The sequence below is a fragment of the Sus scrofa genome, chromosome 17, assembly GCF_054392235.1.
Source record: "Sus scrofa isolate SSC_HxYL_T2T_F1_AM1 chromosome 17, Sscrofa_HxYL_maternal_Yorkshire_Landrace_v2.0, whole genome shotgun sequence".
In the NCBI taxonomy this organism is placed as follows: Eukaryota; Metazoa; Chordata; class Mammalia; order Artiodactyla; family Suidae; genus Sus; species Sus scrofa.
Genome location: NC_139399.1, coordinates 47696191 through 47721283, shown reverse-complemented (window position 1 = coordinate 47721283; position 25093 = coordinate 47696191). Strand labels below are relative to the sequence as shown.

The following is a 25093-nucleotide window of genomic DNA, read 5'->3' as shown; positions in this document are numbered from 1 at the left end:
CCTAGCATGGCTGCCCCTCGAGCATCACCCTCTGTGACACTTCCTCTTGGAAGCCACTATCTGCTTTAGGACCACACCTCCTGTTTGGAAGTCCCACACAAGCCTCTGCATGAAGCCCAGTTTTTTAAAATAGATTTTTAAACTTTTATTTGTTTTTAAAAATTATAGTAAAATATACGTAACATAAAATTTACCCTGGTGGCCTGGTGGGTTACGGATCTGGCTTTGTTGCTGCTTGTGGCACGGACTTAATCCCTGGCCCAGGAACTTCCGCATTCCGTGGACAGGGCCAAAAATTTTTTTTTACCATTTTAACCATCTTTAAGTTTACAATTTAGTATTAAGTACACTAAACCATCCATCTCCAGAATTCTCCATCTTGAACACCTGAAATTCTTACCTATTAACTCCTTTTCCCTGCTCCACTTGCCCCCAGCAACCACTATTCTACTCTGTGTTCGTATGAGTGTGACATTTTCAGATGCCACATATAAGTGAGATCTTGTAGTATTTGCCTTTCTTTGTCTGGCTTATTTTACTTGGCATAACGTCTTCCAGGTTCATCCATGTTGTTGCAAATGGCAAGATTTCCTTCTTTGTTAAGACTGAATAGTATTTCATCATGTGTATGTATCACATTTTTTCACCCATTCATTCAGAGACAGCCTCTTACTTAGGTTGTTTCCATGTCTTGGCTACTGTGAAAACGCCCCAGTGAACACACAGAGCTCCAGATTTCATTTCCTTTGGATATATACCCACAAGTGGGATTCCTGGATCAAATGGGAGTTCTATTTCTAATTTTGGGGGCAACTACTATACTGTTTTCCGCAGCTGAAGCCCAATTTTGGCAGCTAAGGAAGATGTTTCCCCACATCCCCAGAAATGAATTGCCTGCAGTCCACATAGCCTGTGTTTTAAATCAGTTTGCCTCAGGCAAACTCTCCATATTTGGTGAAAATCTTCCTAGCCATTTCAATGTACTGAAGTAACAGAGAAATAAAAACTTACTTTAGAAAATAAATAATAAGGTGTAAGCATAGAAAATTCAATGTATAGGAGTTCCCGTCATGGCTCAGTGGTTAATGAGGATGCAGGTTGGATCCCTGGCCTCTCTCAGTGGGTTAAGGATCCGGCATTGCTGTGAACTGTGGTGTAGGTTGCAGATGCAGCTCGGATCTGGCGTCGCTGTGGCTGTGAAATAAGCCAGCAGCTACAGCTCCAATTCACCCCTAGCCTGGGAACCTCCGTATACTGTAGGTTCAGCCCTAAAAAGACAAAAAGACCAAAAAAAAAAAAAAAAAAAAAAACCAATATATATATATTCCTATAGTAAATAGAAATATACCTACTTACTGAAATAGACATCATTAATAAGAAACATAACCACACCCATTGTAAAATATATATATACATATGTATGCTCTACAGCCCATGTGTATAAAAATGCATGTAAAAAGTACATAATAAAATGCACATAACTATATAAATAACAAGTTTGATGTACTTTCACACTTCTTTATCTGTACTTTTAAATTACTAGATAAATTTTATTACATTTATACTTGTACAACAATCATCACAACCAAATTTTAAGGCATTTCCATCCCAAACCCCGAGTGCTTCCCCCCGCCCCTCAACCTGTCTCCTTTGGAAACCATAAGTTTTTCAAAGTCTGTGAGTCAGTATCTGTTCTGCAAAGAAGTTCATTGTGTCCTTTTTTTAGATTCCACATGTAAATGATAGCATTTGGTGTTGGTGTCTCATACATTCACACTTTTAAAGATTATATGTATTTTCTGCCCGTGCAGAATTAAAGCTAGAGATGATAAACCTCATCTCTTTGAGTATTTATAGTTGAGGGCACTGCGTTAAATGCTCTGAGTTGATAATTGCATTTCACTTTTACACGTATCCCATGATGTGGAAACAGTTATTATCCCCATTCTCCTACAGATAAAGATCTTTGATTTCTTGCCCTCAATTCTGAAATCCAGAAGCTCTAAGAAGGGTGTTTTTGTTGTGTCTAACTCAGTTGGAAAAAATTGACCTGACATTCATTTGGCAGCCAGACCTTTATTTGTCACATTTCACATTCCATTCACATGTTTGTCTGAAGGGGAAATATTGCTGTCTGTGCGCATGGGGTGTTACACCAGATGGGGCTGATACACAATATACGGCGTAGGTCCCGTATTATCTTTCTAAATTTTTTTTGGTTTTTTTGCCTTTTCTAGGGTCGCTCCTGCGGCATATGGAGGTTCCCAGGCTAGGGATCTAATCGGAGCCGTAGCCACCGGCCTACGCCAGAGCCATAGCAACACCAGATCCAAGCCGTGTCTGCAACCCACACCACAGCTCACGGCAATGCCAGATCCTTAACCCACTGACCGAGGCCAGAGACCAAACCCGCAACCTCATGGTTCCTAGTCGGATTCGTTAACCACTGCACCACGATGGGAACGCCTATCTTTCTAAATCTTGATTACTTCTGAATTCCAAGCACACCTGGCCCCAAAGAATTTCAGAGAAACAATTATGCACCTGTGTATATAGATACCCCAAAAGTGAGTGTGTATTCACACAGGCCCTGCTCCCCAACATACTTCCCAGCCTCAGGGCCTGCCCTGACCCTGACCTTGGAAACCCTTCTTTATCTGGTTTCTAGGACACCACGGTCTTGTTTTCCTTCCACCTCCCTGGTTGCTCCTTCTCAGTCTCCTTGGATGGACCCTCCTTTTCTCTCTGAACTGACCTCTTACTGTCACAGTCCCCAGGGCTCAGCCTTTAGGCTGTGTCTCTCCCTTACATACACTTAACTGCCATGGGGAGTTTGTCCAGGCACTTGGCTTAAATGGCCTTTCTTGTGTGTTGCACATCTATCTTGAATCTACAGAATCTGATCCATTGCACTGCCAACCCCCTCATCGCCCCATCTGAGGGCTTCTTGCCTGGATTATCACCGTAGCCTCCTAACTGGTCTCCCTGCTTCTGCCCTGGCACCCTTCTGACAAGCATCTCATATTCAAAACAGGGCAGCACATACTCCATGTGGTTGCACTCCTGGTGTCGTGCAGTATGGAGCTCTGCTGCTGCCCTATAAAGTACCTCAACACAGCAGCTAGAGTGATCTCGTAAAACTACAGGTCAGGCCAGTGTCACTCCTCGGTACAATCCTCTGGCTTCCATTTCACCCAGAGTAGAAGCTGAAGTCCCTGCAAAAGCCTGGTCAGCCAGCCTTGGTTCCTATACCCCTCACTTCCTCCCTGGCTCTCACGCTCAGATATGTTCCTACCTCAGGCCCTTTGCATTTGCCATGACCTTAACCTGGAATTCTCAACCTGCAGGTTTTCACATGGTTTGTTCTTTGACCTCCATTGGAACTTTGCCCAAATATCATCTTCTCTCTAAGGCTTTCTTTGACCACCCAGTGCAACACATCCTAGCTCCTTTCCTGGCTTTTTTTTTTTTTTTTCCCCATAGTACCTATTATTATGGGGTATTCCATATATTTAATGACATTTTATGTATTTCACATATTTGTTTGTTTTCTTGCCACTGGAATGGAAGCTCAAGGGGACCAGGGTTTTTGTCTGTCTTGTTCACTGATGTATCCCCAGCTCCAAATACAGGGCCTGGCAGTTGGTAGGTGTTCAGTGTATATTTGTGGACTGAATAAATGAATGAATAATGAATGTGCACCCTAGCTAAAAGGTGGCTTCTTGGGAGTTCCTGTTGTGTTGAGCTATGGTGTAGGTCGCAGACTTGGCTTGGATCCCACATTGTTGTGGCTGTGGTGTAGGCCGGCAGCTGTAGCTCTGATTCGACCCCTAGCCTGGGGACTTCCGTATGCCACAGGAATATGGAAAACAAAAAAACAAACTGAAAAAAGAAGGTGGCTGCTTCTTCATCCCCATCCTGAACTAGACTCTGGTCTCCTGGGCTGGTTCTGGACTTCTGCCCAGAATCTCTTGGGATTCCCTTGGTGGCCCAGCAGGTTAAGGATCTGGCATTGTCACTTCTGTGGCTAAGGTCACAGCTGTGGCACAGGTTCCATCCCTGGCCCCAGAACTTACACATGCCATGGATGCAGCCCCCCCAAAAAAACAAAACAAAACCCTTCCCAGGAAGGCTCCCTTCTGTCCACTCAAACCTTTGTTTGTTTGCCCTTATCTATAATTACGAGGGTGCCTTGCAGCCCTTTTATTCCAACCACAGTGCCTGCTTGACAACCTAGCTATTTCTGAGTAGTTCTCAGGGGTGTCTCATGGTCCCTGGGGCAGAAGAGATGGTATGAGCCAGAAGGGCCTGACTCTCCAGCTGTGCCCCTTGGCTTGGATGGTGCCCAGGGGTCAAAGTTAAAATTAGGGAAGTCAGCACCAAGCTGGGGTGCCTTTGGTCCATCCTGCTCTATAAACCCCCTTTCTTTCTTCCCACCTGGCTATGTAACCTCCTTTCCATCTGGGCCACTAGCCTGTATCCCCTCCCCCTGAGGGTCACATTCCCCAGGCATGATGCCCTCCCACCCCCTGTTGAGTGTGGTTTTTAAAAAACAGGTAAATAGCATGAAGGAGCTGTACCTGCTGATGGAGGAAGAGGAAATAAATGCCCAACATTCTGATAATAAGACCTGCGCAGGGGACAGCTGGACCCAAAACACGGTGCGTTCTCAGCCCATTTCCAGTCCTGTCCTTTTCATTTGTTCCTTTGTGTTGTGTGATCACATCTTGTTGCTTTCTCTGACCTCAGTCCTATCAGGCACTAGGACTGCAGAGGCTTATTGCCTGATCACTGGCCCCAGTTGCTCAGTGCTATGGGGTATGTAGGTCACCCCAGAGCAGTGATAGAGGGTCAGATGATGGACTGTGTGGGGTCACAGGTGAGAGAGCAGTTAATTCTATTTGGAGTGTAGGGGATGGTATTACAGAGAAGGGGGTCATAGGTGGTGGGCTTTGAAGGATGTATAGGAGCTTGCCTAATACAGAATGGGGAAAAGGCCATTCAGTACCAAGAGAACTATATGTGCAGAGGTGTGCCAAGGTATTCTGAGACTGTCTGCAGCTTGGGATGTACATAGTAGGGGTAAGGACATCAGGCTGGACTGACTTGTATGAAGAAGGGCCTTGTGACTGAGGATCAGAAACCGTCGTGTCAAGCCATGAGGAAGTGGAGCAGTGGAGTCAGGCTCCCAGAGTCACCCACAATAAGCTGGGTTATAGGTGGGTAAGGAAGGGTGTTACCCAGTTTGGATGGAGGGAGCAAAACAGAGCCAGATAGCAGGACCCAGGGAAGAAGATTGGGCCTGAGTCAGGCAGTCAGGCTCCATGGTTCAGACTCCCCATCTAGCCTGTGGTGGGTCAGAGAAGGCAGATCCTGGACAAAGAGAAAGACCCAGGCTCAGCTGCTGCAGAGCTTCAGGGATGCCAGGCTCCAGCTCATATTCAGGCTAAATACTTGTTGTAACTGCAGAATTTTGTGTTTATGTGAGGCTGGGATGCATGTCAGCCTAGGAGGTAGCCAGGACTGGGCTTGTTAGGCCTATTTTGTGGGGAGATGACCCAGAGAGGTCATGGGACTTGCCTGAAGCCTGGTGGAATCCCAGGCTGGACTCTGGGTGACTTCCCAGCCCAGCCTCCCTTCCTCACCGCTCTGAAAGCTCCTGACCCAGGCCTTGCCCCCCTCTGTAGCCCAACGAGTACATCAAGACACTGGCCGACATGAAGGTGACGCTGAAGGAGCTATGCTGGCTGCTCCGGGATGAACGCCGAGGTCTGACTGAGCTTCAGCAACAGTTTGCAAAGGCCAAGGCCACCTGGGAGACAGAGCGAGCAGAGCTTAAGAGCCATATCACCCCGGTGAGTCTCCTACCTGTTAGAGACATCCCCCACCTTGTTCCCCTCTCGGCTAGGGCCTCAGCTGTCAGACTAGAGAGCAAGATGCCCAAGCCATGCTCCTAGAAGCATGGGAACCTCTTCACCTCCCTCGTGGCCCAGAGAGGGTGGGAGACTTGCCTAGAGTCACACAGCAAGGGTACCAGAAACAGTGGGGACTGAGGGTGCCTGGGCCAGGGAAGGCAGCTGAGGGATTGACAAGGGAGCATGGGGGCATTTCAGGCACCTCTGCCACACCATGTGTTCGCAGGTGAGGCCAGAACACTTAAATGCCTGTCTGCACCTGGTGACAACCTTATCCTCATACCCAGCCTTCTGCTGCCTGTGTCCTCAGAAGGATCCCCCTAACCTCCTGCTACCTGGCTTGTTTTGCTCCCTCCATCCAAAGTGGGCAACTCCCTTCCTTACAACCCAGATGATCAAAGGAGCCTTAACCAGGAACCCTGGGTATTTGGTCTCTGCTGTGTGCCTGGAGGCAGGTTGCTTTCCCCCAACTCTGGTCTGAGAAGTGAGAGGGTGTGCTTTCTCCACCCCTCCCCTATGCCACAGCTCTGCAGAGCCCAGCTTCCCCCATCCTGCCCCTATGCAGGCAGCCTTCCCAGGCATCATGGACCCCTCAGAAGTGGGTATACTGATCCTTTTTGGACAAGTGACAAAACAGCCACAGAGGAGTTAAATTTCTTCCCCAAGGTCACCCAGCTAGTAGTAGGTGGCAGACCTGACCCTTGCTCCCCAAACCTCTGCTCTCCTGGCTCCCCATGACCATGATGCCACATTCTTCCCAATGCTCAGACTCCTGGCTTTCAGGTGCCACCACTCTCTCCTCCCAATCCCCGCTGCAGATCTCATAGCTCCTGCCCCATCCGCACATTCCACAGTGTTCATTGCTCCTGTTCTCCCCCAACCCCAGCCATTCCAGGTTCGCCTCTCCCCAGGGACATGACCACAGCCTGGGGGGTGTGGGGTGCATGGATTCTTGAGATTGCACATTTACCTTCTGTCCACCCCCCAAGGTTTGGAGTCAAGAAAGCTGTCACACTGGGGTGATTCTTGCACACATACTTTATGTAACTGTGTGCATGTCCCCCACTAAAAACCCTAGTAAATACCAGGTAAGAGTTGAAATATCCTAAGAAGCAAGAACTAGGAACCTCTACTGTTTTATAGCTATGTGACCTGGGACAAATAACCTCTTTGAACTTTTTTTTTTTTTTTTGTCTTTTTGCTATTTCTTTGGGCCGCTCCCGCGGCATATGGAGGTTCCCAGGCTAGGGGTCCAATCGGAGCTGTAGCCACCGGCCTACGCCAGAGGCGCAGCAACGCGGGATCCGAGCCGCGTCTGCAATCTACACCACAGCTCACGGCAACGCCAGATCTTTAACCCACTGAGCCAGGCCAGAGACCGAACCTGCAACCTCATGGTTCCTAGTCGGATTTGTTAACCACTGCGCCACGACGGGAACTCCTCTTTGAGCATCTTATTCCTCTGTCAAATACCGAAAATGGTCATCACTAGAGTTCCCTGGTGGTTCAGCAGGTTAAGGATCCAGTGTTGTCCCTCACCATGGCTCAGGTCACTGCTTTGGCACAGGTTGATCCCTAGCCTAGAAACTTCCACATACTGTGGATGCAGCCAAAAAGGGAGGACAAAAAGAAAGAAAAAAAATGGTAGTTACCTTCATGAATTTTCTTGAGGACTCAGATAATGCCTGAAAAGCCCCTGGCGTGGAGCATAGTGTGTGTAAACTGCACCACACAAATCTTTTTTTTTCTTTTCTTTTTCTTTTTAGGGCTGCACACTCGGCATATGGAGGTTCCCAGGCTAGGGGTCGAATCGGAGCTGTAGCTGCCGGCCTACACCACAGCCACAGCAATGCAGGATCCAAGCCACATCTGCGACCTACACCGCAACTCACGGCAACACCAGATCCTTAACCCACTGAGCAAGAGGGATCAAACCTGTGTCCTCATGGATGCTAGTCAGATTTGCTAACCTCTGAGGTACAATGGGAACTCCTACACAAGTCTTAATTATGAGAAAAGTTTATAGTTCTGAGGAAGTCAGCAAAGGGTCCTGAGTGTGGGGTCTTCTAAGGAGAGCTTCCTCCCCTGTCCCCCACTGGTGCCGGGAGGGAAGGAAGGAGAAGGGCAGAGGGGAAGGGTATGAGCCGCCCTGTTTGCTCTTCCTTCCGCAGATGGAGCTGAAGACTGGGAAGGGGGCTGGGGATCGGGTGGGGCCCGACTGGAAGGCAGCTCTGCAGAGGGAACGGGAAGAACAACAGCACCTCCTGGCTGAGTCCTACAGCGCAGTCATGGAGCTGACGCGGCAACTGCAGATTAGCGAGCACAACTGGGGCCAGGAAAAGCTTCAGCTGGTGGAGCGGCTTCAGGGTGAGAAGCAGCAGGTGGAGCAGCAGGTAAAGGAGCTGCAGAACCGTCTGAGCCAGGTGAGGCCTGTCCCAGCCCTAGTTGAGCCACAGGGGCGTGGTGGTTGTTCTAGGCGCAGACCAGGATTACTCCTTCAGGTATAACTGGATGCATGTGCTCAGAGACTGCAATAGAGACCAGGTCTTTCTCTCTGCCAGTCTCAGAGGCTTGCTTTCCTCTGTGTTTTGTTCTGAAGCAAGCTGTCCTCAACTATGGCCTCTGTTAGTTTTGTGTTTTATATCCTCACAGCTTAGCAATTGCAGTGGAGAGTTTTCCTTTTCCACAAGGCTCTGATCAACCATGTGTGAGTCATTTGCCCACATCCAGAGCCTGCCAAAACCCCAGAACCAAGAGAGAAGAACTAAGGCAGGAGTCTTCTGACCAAAAGGAGGAAATAGGAAAAATCATTGACCATTACACCCCCACTACAGTTAACATGCACTGTGATTTTCCTCTTTTTTCTTCTTTTTCTGTTTTTTAATTTTTAAAAAAATTTTTGGCTGCGCCCATAGCATATGAAAGTTCCTAGGACAGGGATTGAACCCATGCCACAGCAGCAGCCCACGCCACTGCAGTGACCACACCAGATCTTTAACCTACTGTACCACAAAAGAACTCCTCTATTTCATCTTTGTATGAGTCAAATCAGGACTTCATCTTTATATGAGTCAAATATTGCAAAAGCATATTCTAGCCTTCTCCCTCCCTTTCTTGCTATTTAAATTTATATTCAGAGATTTTTTTTAAAAATTGTTCATTGAATCATAATATATGTGTTGTTTACACTTTGCATCTTCCATAGAGAGCTGTTCATGTCAGAGTGTAGAGGCCAGTTTCATTCAATTTAATTGCTGCTTAGCATACCTAGTATGGAGACACCACTCCGTTGTCATTCAGCTGCCACTTAGCTGATACAGCTGTTCCAGGAATTGTAGCATGAATTAACATAACAATAAAAACTATTACTGTATTTGATATAATGATGCTTATGCATGAAAGTGCTTAGTTTCATGACTATTATCCAAACACACTTTGTTGGTGGCTCAGAGCTGCTGCCTACTGGGATGGTGGCTCCTAGTCCATGATCTGGGTCATCTGGACTGCAGAGTGGAGTCTGGGGACTGTCCCTACACAGGATGGGGCCCTGCTTACCCTTCCTGCACCTGACCGACCTCTTTATTCCTCCCAGCTGCAGAAAGCTGCTGACCCCTGGGTCCTGAAGCACTCGGACCTGGAGAAGCAGGACAACAGCTGGAAAGAGGTGAGTGGCATGGCAGGACACCCATATTGTGTGCTCCTGGCTACACTGGAAAGTTCCTCACTTGTAGGGAATGTGACAAGGAGGATCCTCACCCTGTCCCACAGGTCACAACCTTACCTCCTTGGGCTTCTCAATCCTTCGGTCTCTATTTTATGGTTCTAGCCTTGAAACCTGTGAAGGTCTACCTGCCAGCTCCATCTTTCCATATCTGGGAGAAAGTCTAGGTGTCTCTCTGTGTTTCAGTTGTGCCTTTCTCAAAATCAGGGCCTCTGAAGAGCTGTATGATCTTGGGCAAGTCCCTGTCCCTCTCTGGGCCCCATTGCCTCATTGGTAAAATGGTAATCACATTCTCGGCCTTAGCCCAGCCTTGGTTGTGGCAATCAATTGGTGAATTTTGCCCCTAAGCCTCAGGTGCACTGTCCAATAGCAACACGCTGAGTAAGCAGATAGTGAACACATGGGCCTTTGCTCATGTCAGCTGAGAAAGTGGTGTATTAATTAAGAGATTTGGTTGTAAGCAACAAAAACTAATTCTGGGAAACTGAAGCAGGAAAGGATTTCATTAGGGGCTCAAGAAGTCTGGTGATGCAGGTTCAGAAAACTGGTGCAAGTCTCGGGGGGACTTGTTCTGCAACTAGAGTGGGACAAAGCCCAGAGCAGACCTCAGGTCACTCACTGCTTTCACTGCAAAATGAACTGTGGGTGCTTTGTTGCTGCCACCACACTCAGAATAAGTTTTAAACAGACTCTCTTTCCTTGGGTTCTCTTTTGGTGCTCCGACTGGCCAAGCCTGGATCACATGCCTAGAAAGTGGGGGTTAGATGCCCTGTAGCTAGAAACTGACCAATGGGCATTCTAGATCAGTGCTGACATCACTCCTGCTCTACATGAGGAAACTCCCACACTGACCTCCTGTTATCTTCCCTTCATGTGCTATAGCCCAGGACTGACCCTTTCCTGTCTCTCTTTCTTGACAGACGCGTAGTGAGAAGATCCACGACAAGGAGGGCGTTTCTGAAGTCGAGCTGGGGGGAAACGGCTTGAAGAGGTGCTGGCAGCCTCTCTGCCCCGCCCCAGACCTGCCCCGCCCCACCCCCAGATCTGCCCCACCCCCAGCCCCGCCCCATCCCCCAGATCTGCCCCTGAGAACACTGGGATATGGTTTCCATAGAACCCAAGACACTTAGGAGCTGGGAAACTTGTGGTGACGGCAATTCTAGCCTGCAATTTTTTTATTTTTTTATTTTTTTTGGCCGCCCCGCAGCATATGGAGTTCCTGGGCCAGGGATCACATCTGAGCCTTAGTTATGACCTAAGCCCAGCTGTGGCAGCACTGGGTCCTTAACCCATTGTGCTGGGCTGGGATTGAACCTACATCCCAGTTCTCCCAAGATGCCACCGATCCTGTTGAGCCACAACAGGAACTCCTGGCCTGCAATTTTTTGTTTATTTGGTTTGTTTGATTTGGGGCATGGAAAACTAGGGCCCCAGCATAACAGCTGGGAGAGAAACTGTTTAGCTCTTCTTGGAGTTCTTTATTCCTGTATCTGGAGTTGGGAAAGTCCAGCCAGGCTTCTCTTCCTGGAATTACTGAGCAGCATCCTCTGGGTCCAGCCCTGTGCTATAGCCAAGGAAACCCCTAGAACTGCCAGGACCATGTCTCCACCATTAGGAATCCCATGAAAAGAGCAAGGGTAACAACAGAACCACCCAGGGGCCGTGCAAGCAGCTAGAAGCCAGGCAGGTCCTCAGGGTAGGAAGGTGACTCTGGAGTCATAGTGTGGGGTTTGAATTCCAGCCCTGCTGTGTCTGGCTCTGTGCCCTTGGGCTGTACTTCCCACATCCACCTCCTGGGATAACAGGAACTGCCCCTAGAGTTGTTGGAGGACTGAAAGGTCTGATGTGTGTGATGCTGTCACATATACCTGGCACTTACTGTCATCAGGCAGCACATGTGCTGGGTGCTGAAGATTAAATCGCATCCTAGTCTGGGTTCCCCCAAAAGCAAGCCTTAAGATAAGAATTTGAGTGGAAATGGTACATTTGGGAGGGGATTCCAGGGAAGGCCTGGAAATGAGACAGGGAGAGGAAGGCTCCGTAAAAGAGGTGTGATCAACCAGGTAATATGTGGGCATCTGAAGCTCCGTTTCACTGAGGATCTTTGTGAGCCAGAGCAGAGCATGAGTTCTCCCACCCAGGGGAAAGGAGGCTGGTACCAAACAACCATGTCTCATTCACTGTTTGTTGAGGGCCATTGCGTTTAGGGCCATAAACCCTATGATCTTTCTAGCTTCCTTTGTCTGGGAGCAAAGTGTGCTCCAGCAGAGAGAAACAAAGCCGTCAGGTGGGGAATGGCGGGTGCTCAGAGCGTGCAGTGTTGGGTGTAGGTGTGAGGGTGGAGGGGATGAGGGGCATGACGGCATCTTCTACAGGAGGTGAGCAGCACCATCGTGGTCCCAGCCCCCTGGGAAGTACAGGCCAGGGAGGAAGACCAAATGCCTGCTCCATGTAAGGCGTCTTCCACCAACACTGCCCTTTCTCCTCCACTCTTTCCAGGACCAAATCTGTTTCCTCCATGTCGGAGTTTGAAAGTTTGCTGGACTGTTCCCCCTACCTCGCCAGCGAAGCCGCCCGGGGCAAGAAACTGCCCAGCAGCCCTGCCTTTGCCTTTGTGGGCCCCCAGCCGGTGGAACCGGAGAAGGCGGCCCCAGAACAGCCAGGGCTCTCGCCTGGGGACTGCAACCGCCTGGGCGCCCTGGGCTGCCCGGAGCCCGCGGGGAGGCAGATGCAGCGCAGCTACACGGCACCTGACAAGACCGGCATCCGTGTCTATTACAGCCCCCCGGTGGCCCGGCGCCTGGGGGTCCCCGTGGTCCATGACAGGGAAGGCAAGATCATCATCGAGCCCGGCTTCCTCTTTACCACAGCCAAGCCCAAAGAGTCGGCCGAGGCCGATAGGCTGGCTGAGAGCTCCTACAGCCGCTGGCTCTGCAACTTCTCCCGGCAGCGCCTGGACGGGGGCTCCGGCAGCGGTCCCTCCGCGCCTGGGCCCACCTTCCCAGCGGCCCTGCATGACTTTGAGATGTCAGGCAACATGAGCGACGACATGAAGGAGATCACCAACTGCGTGCGCCAGGCCATGCGCTCAGGCTCGCTGGAGAGGAAGGTGAAGAGCACGTCCAGCCAGACGGTGGGCCTGGCCAGCGTGGGCACGCAGACCATCCGCACGGTCAGCGTGGGCCTGCAGACCGACCCGCCCCGCAGCAGCCTGCACGGCAAGAGCTGGTCGCCCCGCAGCTCCTCGCTGGTGTCTGTGCGCAGCAAGCAGATCGCTTCCTCCCTGGACAAGGTGCACTCGCGCATCGAGCGGCCCTGCTGCTCACCCAAGTACGGTTCCCCCAAGCTCCAGAGGCGGTCTGTGTCCAAGCTGGACGGGGCCAAGGACCGCAGCCTGTGGAACCTGCACCAGGGCAAGCAGAACGGCTCGGCCTGGGCCCGCTCCACCACCACGCGGGACAGCCCCGTGCTAAGAAACATCAACGACGGGCTATCCAGCCTCTTCAGCGTGGTGGAGCACTCGGGGAGCACGGAGTCCGTCTGGAAACTGGGCATGTCCGAGGCCCGGGCCAAGCCCGAGCCTCCCAAGTACGGCATCGTGCAGGAGTTCTTCCGCAACGTGTGTGGCCGGGCGCCCAGCCCCACCGCCACCCCTGGGGAGGAGGGCCCCAAGAAGCCGGAGCCGCTCTCCCCTGCCAGCTACCATCAGCCGGAGGGCGTGGCCAGGATCGTGAACAAGAAGGCGGCCAAGCCAGGCAGCAGCGAGGAGGCCAGGCTCTCCGTGCTCCCCCAGGTGGGGAAGGACGGTGTCCCTCGGGATGGAGATGGAACCACGGTCCTTCTCAGTGAGGTAGGTGGGGTCTGCCCTTTTTCTTGGAAGGTGAGGTTGCCTTATAAGTTTTCCTTAGTTTTCAAACTCAGGAGTGTGGTGTGTGTTTCAGAAAGGCTTTGTGCTGGTCTGAGATGGGGGTCCGAGGGCCCCAGACCTGGAACAGCAGACCTGAGGGACACATGGTCTGAACGCAAGAGACTAGTGAGCGTGGCTTCCCCAGTTGCTTTGCCACCACACCCCAGAGATTGCCAGCATCCCATCCAGGGAAGAGGCATGCACACGGCTCGCCCGCCACCCGGCGGTGTGCGGAGCCAGCTCCTTTGGTCAGTGACAGCTAATCATGTACATCCCCGTGTTCAGCGATGTCACCTTAGTACCTTGAGATCGGCCACTGTGGGAGAATTTACACTGAAAATTGCAAATGCTGCAAATCAGGGTTTCCCCTCTCACTCCTGGAAATCTAGTTATTAAACATTAGCAGCACAGCACTACCTCCACCCCACCAAGATTCCACTTAAATGCTTCCATTTTCTCTCTTTGCTGCACACCCCACTCCTATGGTCAATTTCAGATTTAGTTGAGGATTAGGTGCCTGTTAGTAAAAGAATGCATGTATGTTAGCTTTGCAGAAAGGGAAATGGCAAGAGTATCTTATGGAACCCAAGGGCAGGGACCTGAGAAGCCCCCAGAGGCTGCAGTCTCCCTCTCCTCTCTTTTGAGTTTCATTTTCTCTGAAGTCCTCTTCCTCCCTCTGTCTCTGCTGTATTTGCACATGGTCCAGGAGGGCTGTCCCAGCTCTACTTTTATCACATCTTCCACCTGAGAGAGACTGACTCAGATCCTTCTGTCCCAGTTCCACTTTTGGGGAAGAAACTGGTCTAACTTGAGTCCAGTGGACACCCTTGGTCCAATCAGCTGCAGTCAGGGGTGGGTATCATGGTCTGCAGTGCCTGGAGTGAAGCAAGACTGTAGGCGGAGGCACAGAGAGGTGCCCTGGGCTGGGACTGACCCCTGTGATTTTGTACATATTGTACGTTTAGCTGGTTTCTAGATTTTCCCTATTCTACATAATTCTGTCGTGAACATATTGACATAAAAGCATTTTTCCATATCACAGACTATTTCCTTAGGTTCGAGTTATAGAAATGGGATTCCAGGATAAAAAAAACTATAAATTGTTAAACGTATTTGATAAGTGTTGCTAAATTGTCTTTCCAATTTCTAGAGCCCCCAGGAGTGTGTGGTGAGAGCTTTACTTCTCTGGCTGCATTAAAAACCTTTAAATATTTATTCCAATTTTTTTAACTTTAAGAATACTTTTTAGGGCATTCTCGTCGTAGCTCAGCAGTTGACGAAATTGACTAGTATTCATGAGGACACGGGTTTGATCCCTGGCCTTGCTCAGTGGGTTAAGGATCCAGTGTTGCCATGAGCTGTGGTGTAGGTTGCAGACAAAGCTCAAATCCCACATTGCTGTGGCTGTGGTGTAGGCCAGCAGCTACAGCTCCAATTGGATCCTGAGCCTGGGAACTTCCATTTGCTGCGAGTACGTCCCTAAAAAGCAAAAAAAGAAAACAAAACAAAAAAAAAACCCGAAAACAACTTTTTGCATTTAATATACAAGCTGAACATATCATAAAAAAATATAGCTCTGCCGCGGGAGCGGCCCAAGAAATAGCAACAACAACAACAACAACAACAAAAAGACAAAAAAAAAAAAAAAAAAAATATAGCTCAGCAGTTCCCATCGTGGCGCAGTGGTTAATGAATCCGACTAAGAACCATGAGGTTGCAGGTTTGATCCCTGGCCTTGCTTAGTGGGTTAAAGGATCTGGCGTTGCCGTGAACTGTGGTGTAGGTTGCAGACGCGGCTCGAATCCCACGTTGCTGTGGCTCTGGCGTAGGCTGGTGGCTACAGCTCTGATTAGACCCCTCGTCTGGGAACCTCCATATGCTGCAGGAGCGGCCCAAGAAATGGCAAAAAGACAAAAAAAAAAAAAAAAAGCTCACTGAATTCTTGAAAATGGAACACACCCATTGTATTAGAGTTTTCCAGAAAAACAAAACCAATGTGGTTTGTGTATGTGCATGCATATATGTGTGTGTGTGTGTGTGTGTGTGTGTGTGTGTATGGGGGGGGGTGGACAGAGAGAGACAGAGACAGAGAGATTGGTTTATTGTATTGCAAGCTGGAGACCCAGGACAGCCAATGGTTTAGTTCCTATCTGAGTCCAAAAACGTGAGAACCAGGAAAACCTTTGGCCCAGCAGGTTAAAGATCTGGCATTGTCACTGCAGCAGCTCAGGTTGCTGCTGTGGCGTGGTTTTGATCCCTGGCCCAGGTACTTCTGCATGCCGTGGGTGTGGCTGAAAATAAATAAATAAAAATTGGTCCAGGGAGAGGCTGCTGTTCCTGGGAACTGGTCCCTGGGTGCAGCTAAGTCCAAATCCCTTGCCTGGCTGGCTGTCCCTGGGTGGTCAGTGCTTTCTGGCTCCTCCTGACTTCTTCCTCCCTCCTCTCAGGATGCCGTGTGTGACTGTAGCACCCAGTCTCTCACCTCCTGCTTCGCCCGGCCATCCCGCTCTGCCATCCGCCACTCTCCTTCCAAGTGCAGACTGCACCCTTCAGAGTCTGGCTGGGGTGGGGAGGAGAGGGCAGTGCCCCCCAGCGAGTGACAGAGCAGCCAAGCTCCCTCACCTCAACCAGCCCAGTCCCTGGACAACGGAAGGGAACCAGCGGAGAGGAGACGAGGCAAGGGTCCTGTGCCCTCTGCATCCCTCGCCCTGGAGGGACAGCAGCTGCACCACTGCCAGAGAAGAGCTTTCCCATCCAGGTAAAGCGGGGTCTCCTGCTGACTGCTGGGTGGTGACCTCTCACTTCCTAGGGGAAGGCAGTGAGTGGGAAAAAGACCAAAACTGGGCTCCCAAAGCATCTCCAGAGAGATCCCAGGGGAGCTAATCCCTGGGTCATAAGGGAGACACTTGCCTGGCTCTACCCACACCCACTTCTCGAAGATCCAAGGAAAGGATACACTTCCAGCCTCACCCCTCAGGGAAAAGGGTTCACAGAGATGTTCCTTGCCAACCACATCTGTCTTCATGGGGAGGAAACACCAATGAGAAGAACAGGCTTTGCTCTCGGGATCAATTTGGGCTTCCTGGTGGAGCTTAGCTGGGCATCACCCCATCCCATCCTTTCCCCCACCACCTCCTCCTGCCAGCCCTGCTGCTCTGGTGAGGTGTGGCTCTGGGGATATGATAGGGCAATAGCCGGGGGCATGTATCTGCTTGGAATCCTAAAGCCCTGGATCTCCCTGCCCACAGCCTGGATGCAGCAAGGACTAGAAGATGAGGTAGAAATGTGTGGGGCTCAAGGGTTGGGGAGCCACCAGAACTGCCAAGGTGACTTGGGGAGCCCCAACCTTCCTAAGAGACTCCTTGAGGACAGGAATAGGCAGAGTCAGTCTCAAGACCTGGAGCACAGATAAATGCCTCATTGTCCACTGCCTTGATCACTGGGGCCTCTCTCCCCGGCAACCTGGGGGCACCACATCTCCACTGTGTTTACATCCTACAGCCGGTGAAGGGCGAAGATCTTCCCCAAAGAGACTCCCAGTTGGCCAGGTCAGGCCAAGGAGCCTTCCAAGAGGCTGGTGCCCCAGGACGTGGCGGTAGACTGAGGCCTGGAAACACATTTCTTGCCTAGGTTGTTTATTTGAGTTTTTCTTACTATAAATATTTAAGGTGGTTTTACTTTATTTTAATAATTTAATTTACCCCAAAGTCCCTAAGGTAATTTATTGCAAGTCAAGACATGTCCTCTCACCACTGGGACAAGGCAGGGCTTCTAACACGGGGGGGTGGGTGCAGGGCCCCCATGTGGATGAGGCCGCTCAGCAGCCCAGCTCCGTTCCCCTGGTCAGGTTTGGCGACACCCCCCCACCCCCCATCCCCCCCGCAGAGCTGGGGCCCTGCAGCTGACCTTTCGCCCCCCGAGCCCTTCACACTCGATACCCGGTACTTGCCCAGCCCCCAGCGGTCAGTCTGTAGGTGCTGACTGACGGGGTGGAGGGCTGGACCAGCGTCATCACTCCCCAGACATTTTCCATTTTCCTCCTCATTTTTCTCCCTCCTTCTGACACCTTTTTTAAAATGAGTCAAGCACGGATTTCTAAGGCTTTATCAAGAGCATGGAGATCTCTCCAAGTTCCCTCAGTGAGAACTCGCAGGAAAACTGGACTGCACTTCGAGAATGTTGTTGATTGCAGCTTTGCACATGGATCTGAGCGTGACTGCCAGCCTGCCTCGGTTCTCACCAGCCCACCAGCCTTTTCACCAGCCTCTTTCCTTAGCCTTATGGACTCTCCTGGCTCATCTCCCAGCCCCACCTCCACTGCCCGCCCTGCCCCATGTCCCATGTGAGCTGCCTGAGCCTTCAGACGGATCGTAACTCAGCTCACTGCACTGTGGTGTCGGGGGACTGAGATGGCCTTGGTGCAGGTGAACCCGTTTTGGTCGCACACATGCCCACACATCTGTGTGTTGCTGGTGGGGGTGTTCAGAGTGGAAACACCAGGATAAAGCTTACCTGTGAAATCCCCACCAGAAAGACCAAAGGCCAGCAGCTCTGTTAGTTTCCCCCGCCCCAGGACTCAGGAGATAGCTCTGCCTTCCCACTCACCAGCTCCCAGTCTTGCCCTTTCTGGGGCACCTGGACCCGTGACCCATATTCCTTCCTCTCCATTCCCTACTGGCAGAACTTTGGGGTGACGTTAGTGCAACCAGCCGCCTCCTCATGCCATAGCGCCCTGCGTGGGCAGAGCAGGCCGACCGATGGAGCCGTGGGCCAGTCCCTCTGCGACGCCAATGCTCCCACCCAAGGCTATCTCCAAGTGAGGGGATTCACACAAGGCCACAAGCCACCAGAGGCCTTCTGCCACCTCCCCGAGCTGCAGAGGGCCAGGGAGGCTGTGCTTCTAGCCTTGGGGAGAAATCCTCGCAAGACCTGAACCCTGCGGACCGCTCCGCTCAGCCTTACTGTCCTTCTCATCCACGATTGTCCTGCCATCCTGTCTGAGAGCCGGGCCACCGGCCCTCAGAGTGTCAGAGGCCCCAGGTCTTGACACCCCAGTAAAGTCCCAGTTTCTGCTTCCTGCATGCCACTGTGCAAGGTCACTCATCACTGTTCCTACAGAAGCCTCTGGACGTGGGGCTGGATGGGGTTGAAAATGTTACATGTAAATATTGGTTGGGTTTGGTTTTTTAGCTTTTTAATTAGTAACTGGTTGTGTTTTCTTTTGGGGGGTGGGGTTTGGTTTGTAAAAACTCTCTACTCTTTTGGAATGTAATTTCTAAGTTTGTTTGTTTCTTCAAATGCCTTTTAAGTCTTGGTAACATTCCCAAAGCAGAAAACTGCCTGGCCCGCCCTGGGGACTCCCCTGGAGCATTGGGTCCCAGGAAGGAACACTGCCCTTTCCCCCTTTCCTGCTACCCCTGGCCTTTCTGCTCCTAGCAACTTCCTTTCCTTCTCTTCCCCCTCCTCTGTACTTCTTTTTCCTTTCCCTCATTTCCATTCTCTTCAGCCAGAGTCCCAAGGAACCCTGGGGTCCTAGTTCCCTACCAACCACTAGGCTTGGATCTATTATGTTGGCACCAGTTGAGGGGAAATGTGAGACCAATTGGCATAGTTGACCCCAGACTTGACGCATTTGTTGCTCAGGTCTGACCTCTTCCCAGAGCCAAATTAGACCCTCCTGGGAGCAATGATGTCTGTCTTGGAAATGAAAATCAGACCACTTTGGCACCTCAGTGGCTCCTCAGTCCTGTATGCACAAGGCATTCAGATCCGAGTCTCTGTCTCCCTGGCAGCCCTTCCCCCACCCTCAATTCTTTCCCCACTGAAAGCTGACCAATTTAAAAAACCCTCCAAGAGGTCTTGCCCCAAATGGGCCCCTCCCCTTGGTCCTCCCAGGAACACTCCTCTACCAGCCACTCTCCCAGGTGACAAAGTCGAGGGCCCAAAGACTTGACCTTGTTACACCCTGCTTGCCTCAGGCCTCCCTTGTGCCTGCTCCCATGCACCTTTTATGGTTTCATCACCCCTTCCAGGCCCTTCCTCCCTCTCCTCTCCCATCTAGCATGCCCCCAGCTTTACCAGCCTTCCAGCTCTCCAGTCCCATTACCTCTTCATTAATAATAGTCCCCTGCACACCCCTCCTAGAGCATGTTGCTGTTTAGAAATTGCTTTCCCATGCCACTTCTCCTTCAACCTTCTAAGGGTCAGGTCTGGGAGACAACCTCGGCAGGACGGGGGTTAGTGTTCCCACTGTGCAGATGAGGCAACTGAGGGGCAGATCTTATCCCAGAGACATCTAACTGGAAAGTCAGCAGGTTTAGACTAGAACCTGGGTTCACTGGATCCCACGACCCAACTCTGTCCTGCTTGCTGTGTAAACCCACTGCCCCCCTGAAAAATGCCACTGAATATGCCACTGCCCAACCCAGACATAAAACCAGCCCACTCTGAAGTATTGGACCCATGTGTCTCAGAGTGTGGTATAGGAACCCCTTGCATCAGAATCCTCTGAGGGCATTCCAAAATGCAGCTTCCTGGGCCCCACCTTGGCCTCTGGGCCAGGAATCTGCATATTTAACAAACTCCCAGGGAGATACTGAGCACCAGTGGCCACACCATTGACATTCACAGCCCTGATCTTTAGGCTGTCTTTCTTTTAACCAAATAGCCAAGGTGTTATATCTTAAAAAGAGCACTGAGCTGGGAATTGGGGGACCTAGTCCTCAACCCAGCTCTAATTTGGATTAATTGTGCTGAGAATTTCCAAAAAGCACCAGAGGCAATTTACAGTCTCAGTCTTAAGGTTCAATGAGACAACAGGAGAGGGAAGTTCCCTTGTGGCACAGAGAGTTAAGGATCTGGTGTTGTTCTTGCAATGGTATGGTGTGGGTTCTATCCCTGGCCCGGGAACTTCCACTTGCTGTGGGAGTGGCCCCAAAAAAGATAACAAGAAGAAAGTCGAGAAGCAAGAGAAATTATCATTCCCTGAATCTTATCTGATATAATTCCCAGAATCCTGCAATTAAATTTTACTCTTGAGTTTCCTGGTAGCCACTGTAAAAAGAGAAACACATCAGATTTCATGACTCTCATCATCCAGTCATGGAAAATAACCATATTTGCCCCAGGAGACAAACTCTTCTACAGCTGATTTAGAGCATGTTACTTCCAAGGCCACTAAACCAGTTGCAGTGTGAACCTAAGGTACAAGAATGTTTTCCATGTCACTCTTTTAAAAATAATAATAAACGTCCACCAACTTGAATGACCTTGGCGCCCAGAGCATGTGGCTAGTCTGTGCCTCGGTTCCTCCAGCTATAAAGTGGGAGAAGGTCCTTCACCCTCGTGTGGCTGTGGTGAGGACCAAATACAATACTGTGCCTGTCAATCTACTTTGAAAGCATAAGGTTCTAAACTAACAGCAGGTGGTCTGTTCACACTCACGGTCCGCAGGCCAGCCCACTAGTGCCCTGGCCCTGGAACCGACACACCCCTCACTAGTCCTAGTTAATAGAAAGGGTAATAAACTGGACCAACTCTCTCACTTTTTAAAAAATTGTGGCAAAACATGCATAACGTAAAACTAACCATTTTGGTCATTTTTAAGTGGCTTTAAATACATTCACAAGGTTGTACAACCACCTCCACTATCCATTTCCAGAACTTTTTCATCACCCCAAGTTGAAAGTCTGCATCCACTAAATAGCAACTCCCCATTGCTCTACCCCTGGCCCCTGGTAACCTCTGTTTTACTTTCTGCCTTTATGAATTTGCCTATTCTAAGTCCTCGTATAAGTGGCATCATACAGTGTTTGTCTTTTTGTGTCAAACTGCCTCACTTTTTTGGATGAGGAATTAGGCCCAGAGAAGGGAGTGGCTGACTCAAGGTCAGACAGCAAACTAGAGGCAGCATTGGAACCAGAACTCAGGTTTCCTGCCTCCCAGCAGGTCTGCATCCCAGTGGGGAGTGAGATGCCACCTACCATTCTGTGGTCTTGGTTGAACCTCTTCCTCTCTCTGGGTTCCTTCTGTTCACTCCCCCTACCCACCCATCTTCTCTTTTTATCATCTTCCTCCAAAGCTCCCCTTCTGCCTCCTCTTCCGCTGGTTCCCACCAGCAGACAGTCTCCCGACTGTGGCCAGGTTTTCCCCTTGTGAGACCCGGGCTTATTTGTAGCACCCATCTCTCAGCCCTCCCAGAATGGCCTCCCCCACTCTGCCAGCTTCCCATGAATTCCCCTGTAACCTCAGCCACCCCCTCCCTGTCCCTTTGGCCTCACATTCCCATCCTCCCCTGTCTGTGGTCTTCCAGCTCCCGATGTCTGCTTTCAGATCTGGTTGTGTTTCCTGGGTTCTGTTTTGTGTTTTCTCACACCAAAGCGGGTACCTTTCCCCAGCTTGGCCCCATTGACCACCCCCACCCGACTCCAGCCCAGAAAGACATCCACCCATCCCACCCTTGAGTCATGTTGTCTTCTGTCTACAGCCTCCTGGCAAGACCCAGCACTTTCCATGGACTAGCAGAGTGGGGGGAGGCTTGGATTCCCCCTTTCAGCCTCCTCTACCCTGCCCAGTCAGTCCTACCTGGCCTTGTTTGAAAAGCAGGTGCAGCCTGCCTTAGGTTCTCCTCTCCTTCTCCCAGCCATCTGGCCATTTGACCTCCCACCACCTTCTCCACTTTCCCCTGGACCTCACTGCCTCTGGAGCATCTCGTCCTGGCAGAACCTATAACCCACCTGGCACCACCCCTACCCCTCCCGACAATGTTTGCAGTTTGTGAAGTCTGAAGACCCAAGAACCAAAGGGGACTGGTGACATGATGCTGGGCCCAAGTCCCCTGCCCAGGGCTCCTCCCCGCCCCTCCCTCACCCTTCTTGGACCCTCCTTTGTCCATCCCATCAGCCCTACTCCCCTCCCTTCCTGCCCTTCATCAGTTCTCTGGACCCCAGGCCCTAAGGAAAGGAGCTTTAGTTTCCCCTAAGCGTCCTTGAAGGGCCGAAGTCACCCTGTCACTCTCCATTCTGATACACCCAAACTACTCCCATGAAAAAGAACCTCGGCCAGGAGTCTGGAGACCTGGCCTGGGTAGATGTGTTAACTTCTCTTTGGTTGTGTGATTTTACAATAAGCATAAGATCATCCTCAGGGCCTCAGAGCACCCCTCGTGTTTTGGGGTCCTGCATCACCATTCTCTCTCCACTGGGCCCTGGTATCCTGGCTCCTCTCTCAGCCCTGCTACTGATCTCTGTGCCTTAGTTTACTTCTCCGCACAGGGGGGCTCATCACAAGTCTGTTCCCAGCAGCATCCCAGACACTGTGGTGCCTCTCAAGCAGGGCCTAGCCAGCTGTGGCCCAGCTGCTTGGCACTGTCTTGGGTACCAGGTTGCTGAGGATAAGATGCTTGGAGGTTCTCAAAGAAGGCAGGAGCATCACCTGGAAACTTGATAGAAATGCAGAGTATTAGCCCCATCCAAGACCTACAGAATTAGCACATTTTGGGGCGGGGGTGGGGGTACCAGCAAGCGGGAGTTTAACACGCTCTCCTGGTGATTCTGATGGACACAGGAGTTTGCCACCTGCTGACCTAGACTAACAATTAGTGTGCCCTGGTGAGAGAGTGAGGCTGGCCCTGACCAGGAATAGATGGGAGACACCAACCTCATCTGGACTCCTGAGAGATTGGGAGCCCTCCATCCACCCCCAACCCAAAGCAAAACAAAACTATATTCTCCTCTTCCTGGAAACTGAAGGGCTAGGAGAAAGCATATGTTTTTCCTTTCTTTGCCCTTGGCTCAGTTCCAGTTCTACCCACCTTTCTTGCACTTATCTGGGTTTTACAGAAGATTGTATAGGCTTGTGCCAGCCAAGCAGGGGGTGGGAGTCCTGGTAGTGGGGGACGGGAGGGGGGAAGACCCTGACCATTTATCCCTTGGGAACCTCACCACAGGCTTATGGCCTCTCTTCAAATGAAAAAAAATTTGACTCCTCAAAGAAAGAATCCTAAATCCCCAGCCAGCTTCTCCTCCTTCTCCCGCCTCCAGGGAGACCTTGTAGACAGTGCCAAAAACCAGCTCCAGCCCCTAGCGACTGGGGAAGAGCCAGAAGCTGTCCCTCCTCTTCATCCTGGCCCCTTCCCCAACCCCCGCCAATACTGTGAAGCCCCTTTCCTGACCATCTTGGTTTCCTGGTGTGGACCCTGCAGTCATGGGCCCTAGGGGTCCTCCAGGGGAAAGCTTTTGGGAGGGAAGGGACCAAGGGCATCCTTGGGCCAAACTGTCCGCCTCTCCTGTCCACTGTTCTCTCCTCCCCACTCCTGTCTTCAAAAGGCTCCTCGCCAGGATGGATTGGGTGCTAGGACGACCATGGTCCATCCAGTCTGCCAGCTCTCCTTGCCCCCGTGTCTTATTTCAGACATGAGAATAACTGTACAGTGTAAACTTACAAAGGGTTTTTAATGGTTGTAGATTGGAAATAAAGTATGTCATATGAACAGTTTCTATGGACTTGGCCTCTTCTCTGATTTCTCTTGTGGGGTGGGTAGGGTTCCCAGCAGACTTGAAACTTGACTCTACCCCACCCACAGTGGCCTGGGACAGAAGGAGTGCTGGAAATGCCATAGCCTGGTGACTGGGGTTTCTTGGGAAGAGCCACTAGAGGTTCTCAGAGTCTCCCAAGAAGAGTGGTATGGCCACTGAGAAGCAAACGCAAAGTCATCAAAAATGGAATTGAGGGGGGTTCCCATCGTGGCTCAGTGGTAACGAACCTGACTAGTGTCCGTGAAGATGCGAGTTTGATCCCTGGCCTCACTCAGTGGGTTAAGGATCCCACATTGCTGTGGCTGTGGTGTAGGCTGGCAGCTGTAGCTCTGATTCAACTTCTACCCTGGGAACTTCCATATGCTGTACCTGCAGCACTAAAACCCAAAAAAAAAAAAAAAAAAGGAATTGAGTTCACACTGTGGTACAACAGGATTAGCCTTATCTCTGCAGTACCAGGACACAGGTTCAATCCCTGGCCCAGCACAGTGGGTTAAAGGATCCTATATTGCCACAGCTGTGGCTCAGATCTGATCCTGGGCCTGAGAACTCCATACACTGAAGGGGGGCAAAAAAAAAAAAAAGAATTGAAACTTCCTACAAAAGACTTTCAAAGGAAACTTTAGATGTGGGTTAATTATCTACTACAGTATAATTCATTATCCCTAAACATTTATTTTATCACAGATGCTATGGGTTAGGAATTCAGAAGCTGAATAGTTCTGACTCAGGGTCTCCTGAAGTTGCAGTCAAGGGTTAGCAGTCATGTGAAGGCTTGACTGGGGCTGGGAGGTCCATTTTGCAAGGTGTCTCACTCATATGCTTGGCAAGTCAGTGTTGGCAGGAGGCTCAGTTCCTCCCCCATGTGGACCTCTCCATAGGGCTGCTTGTGCAGCCTCACAACATGGCAGTTGACTTCCCTCAGAGTAAGTGACATGCAAGAAAGCAGGGTAGAAGTTACAATGTCTTTTATGACTAAGTCTTGAAAATCACACACTATCATTTCTGCAATATC

At 50.7% G+C, this 25093-nt stretch overlaps 1 protein-coding gene across 1 annotated transcript in view; it reads left to right on the top strand.

The window, feature by feature from the left end:
• MTCL2 (microtubule crosslinking factor 2) overlaps nt 1-24037 on the top strand; it is a 79449-nt gene extending 55412 nt beyond the window's left edge. Inside the window, exons 9-15 of the mRNA XM_005672920.4 lie at nt 4557-4661; nt 5688-5855; nt 8087-8338; nt 9508-9579; nt 10557-10627; nt 12136-13486; nt 15991-24037. Coding sequence (XP_005672977.2) covers nt 4557-4661; nt 5688-5855; nt 8087-8338; nt 9508-9579; nt 10557-10627; nt 12136-13486; nt 15991-16143 — 2172 coding nt within the window. The 3' untranslated portion in view covers nt 16144-24037. The remainder of the gene's footprint in view (nt 1-4556; nt 4662-5687; nt 5856-8086; nt 8339-9507; nt 9580-10556; nt 10628-12135; nt 13487-15990) is intronic.
• The last annotated feature ends 1056 nt before the right edge of the window (nt 24038-25093 follow it).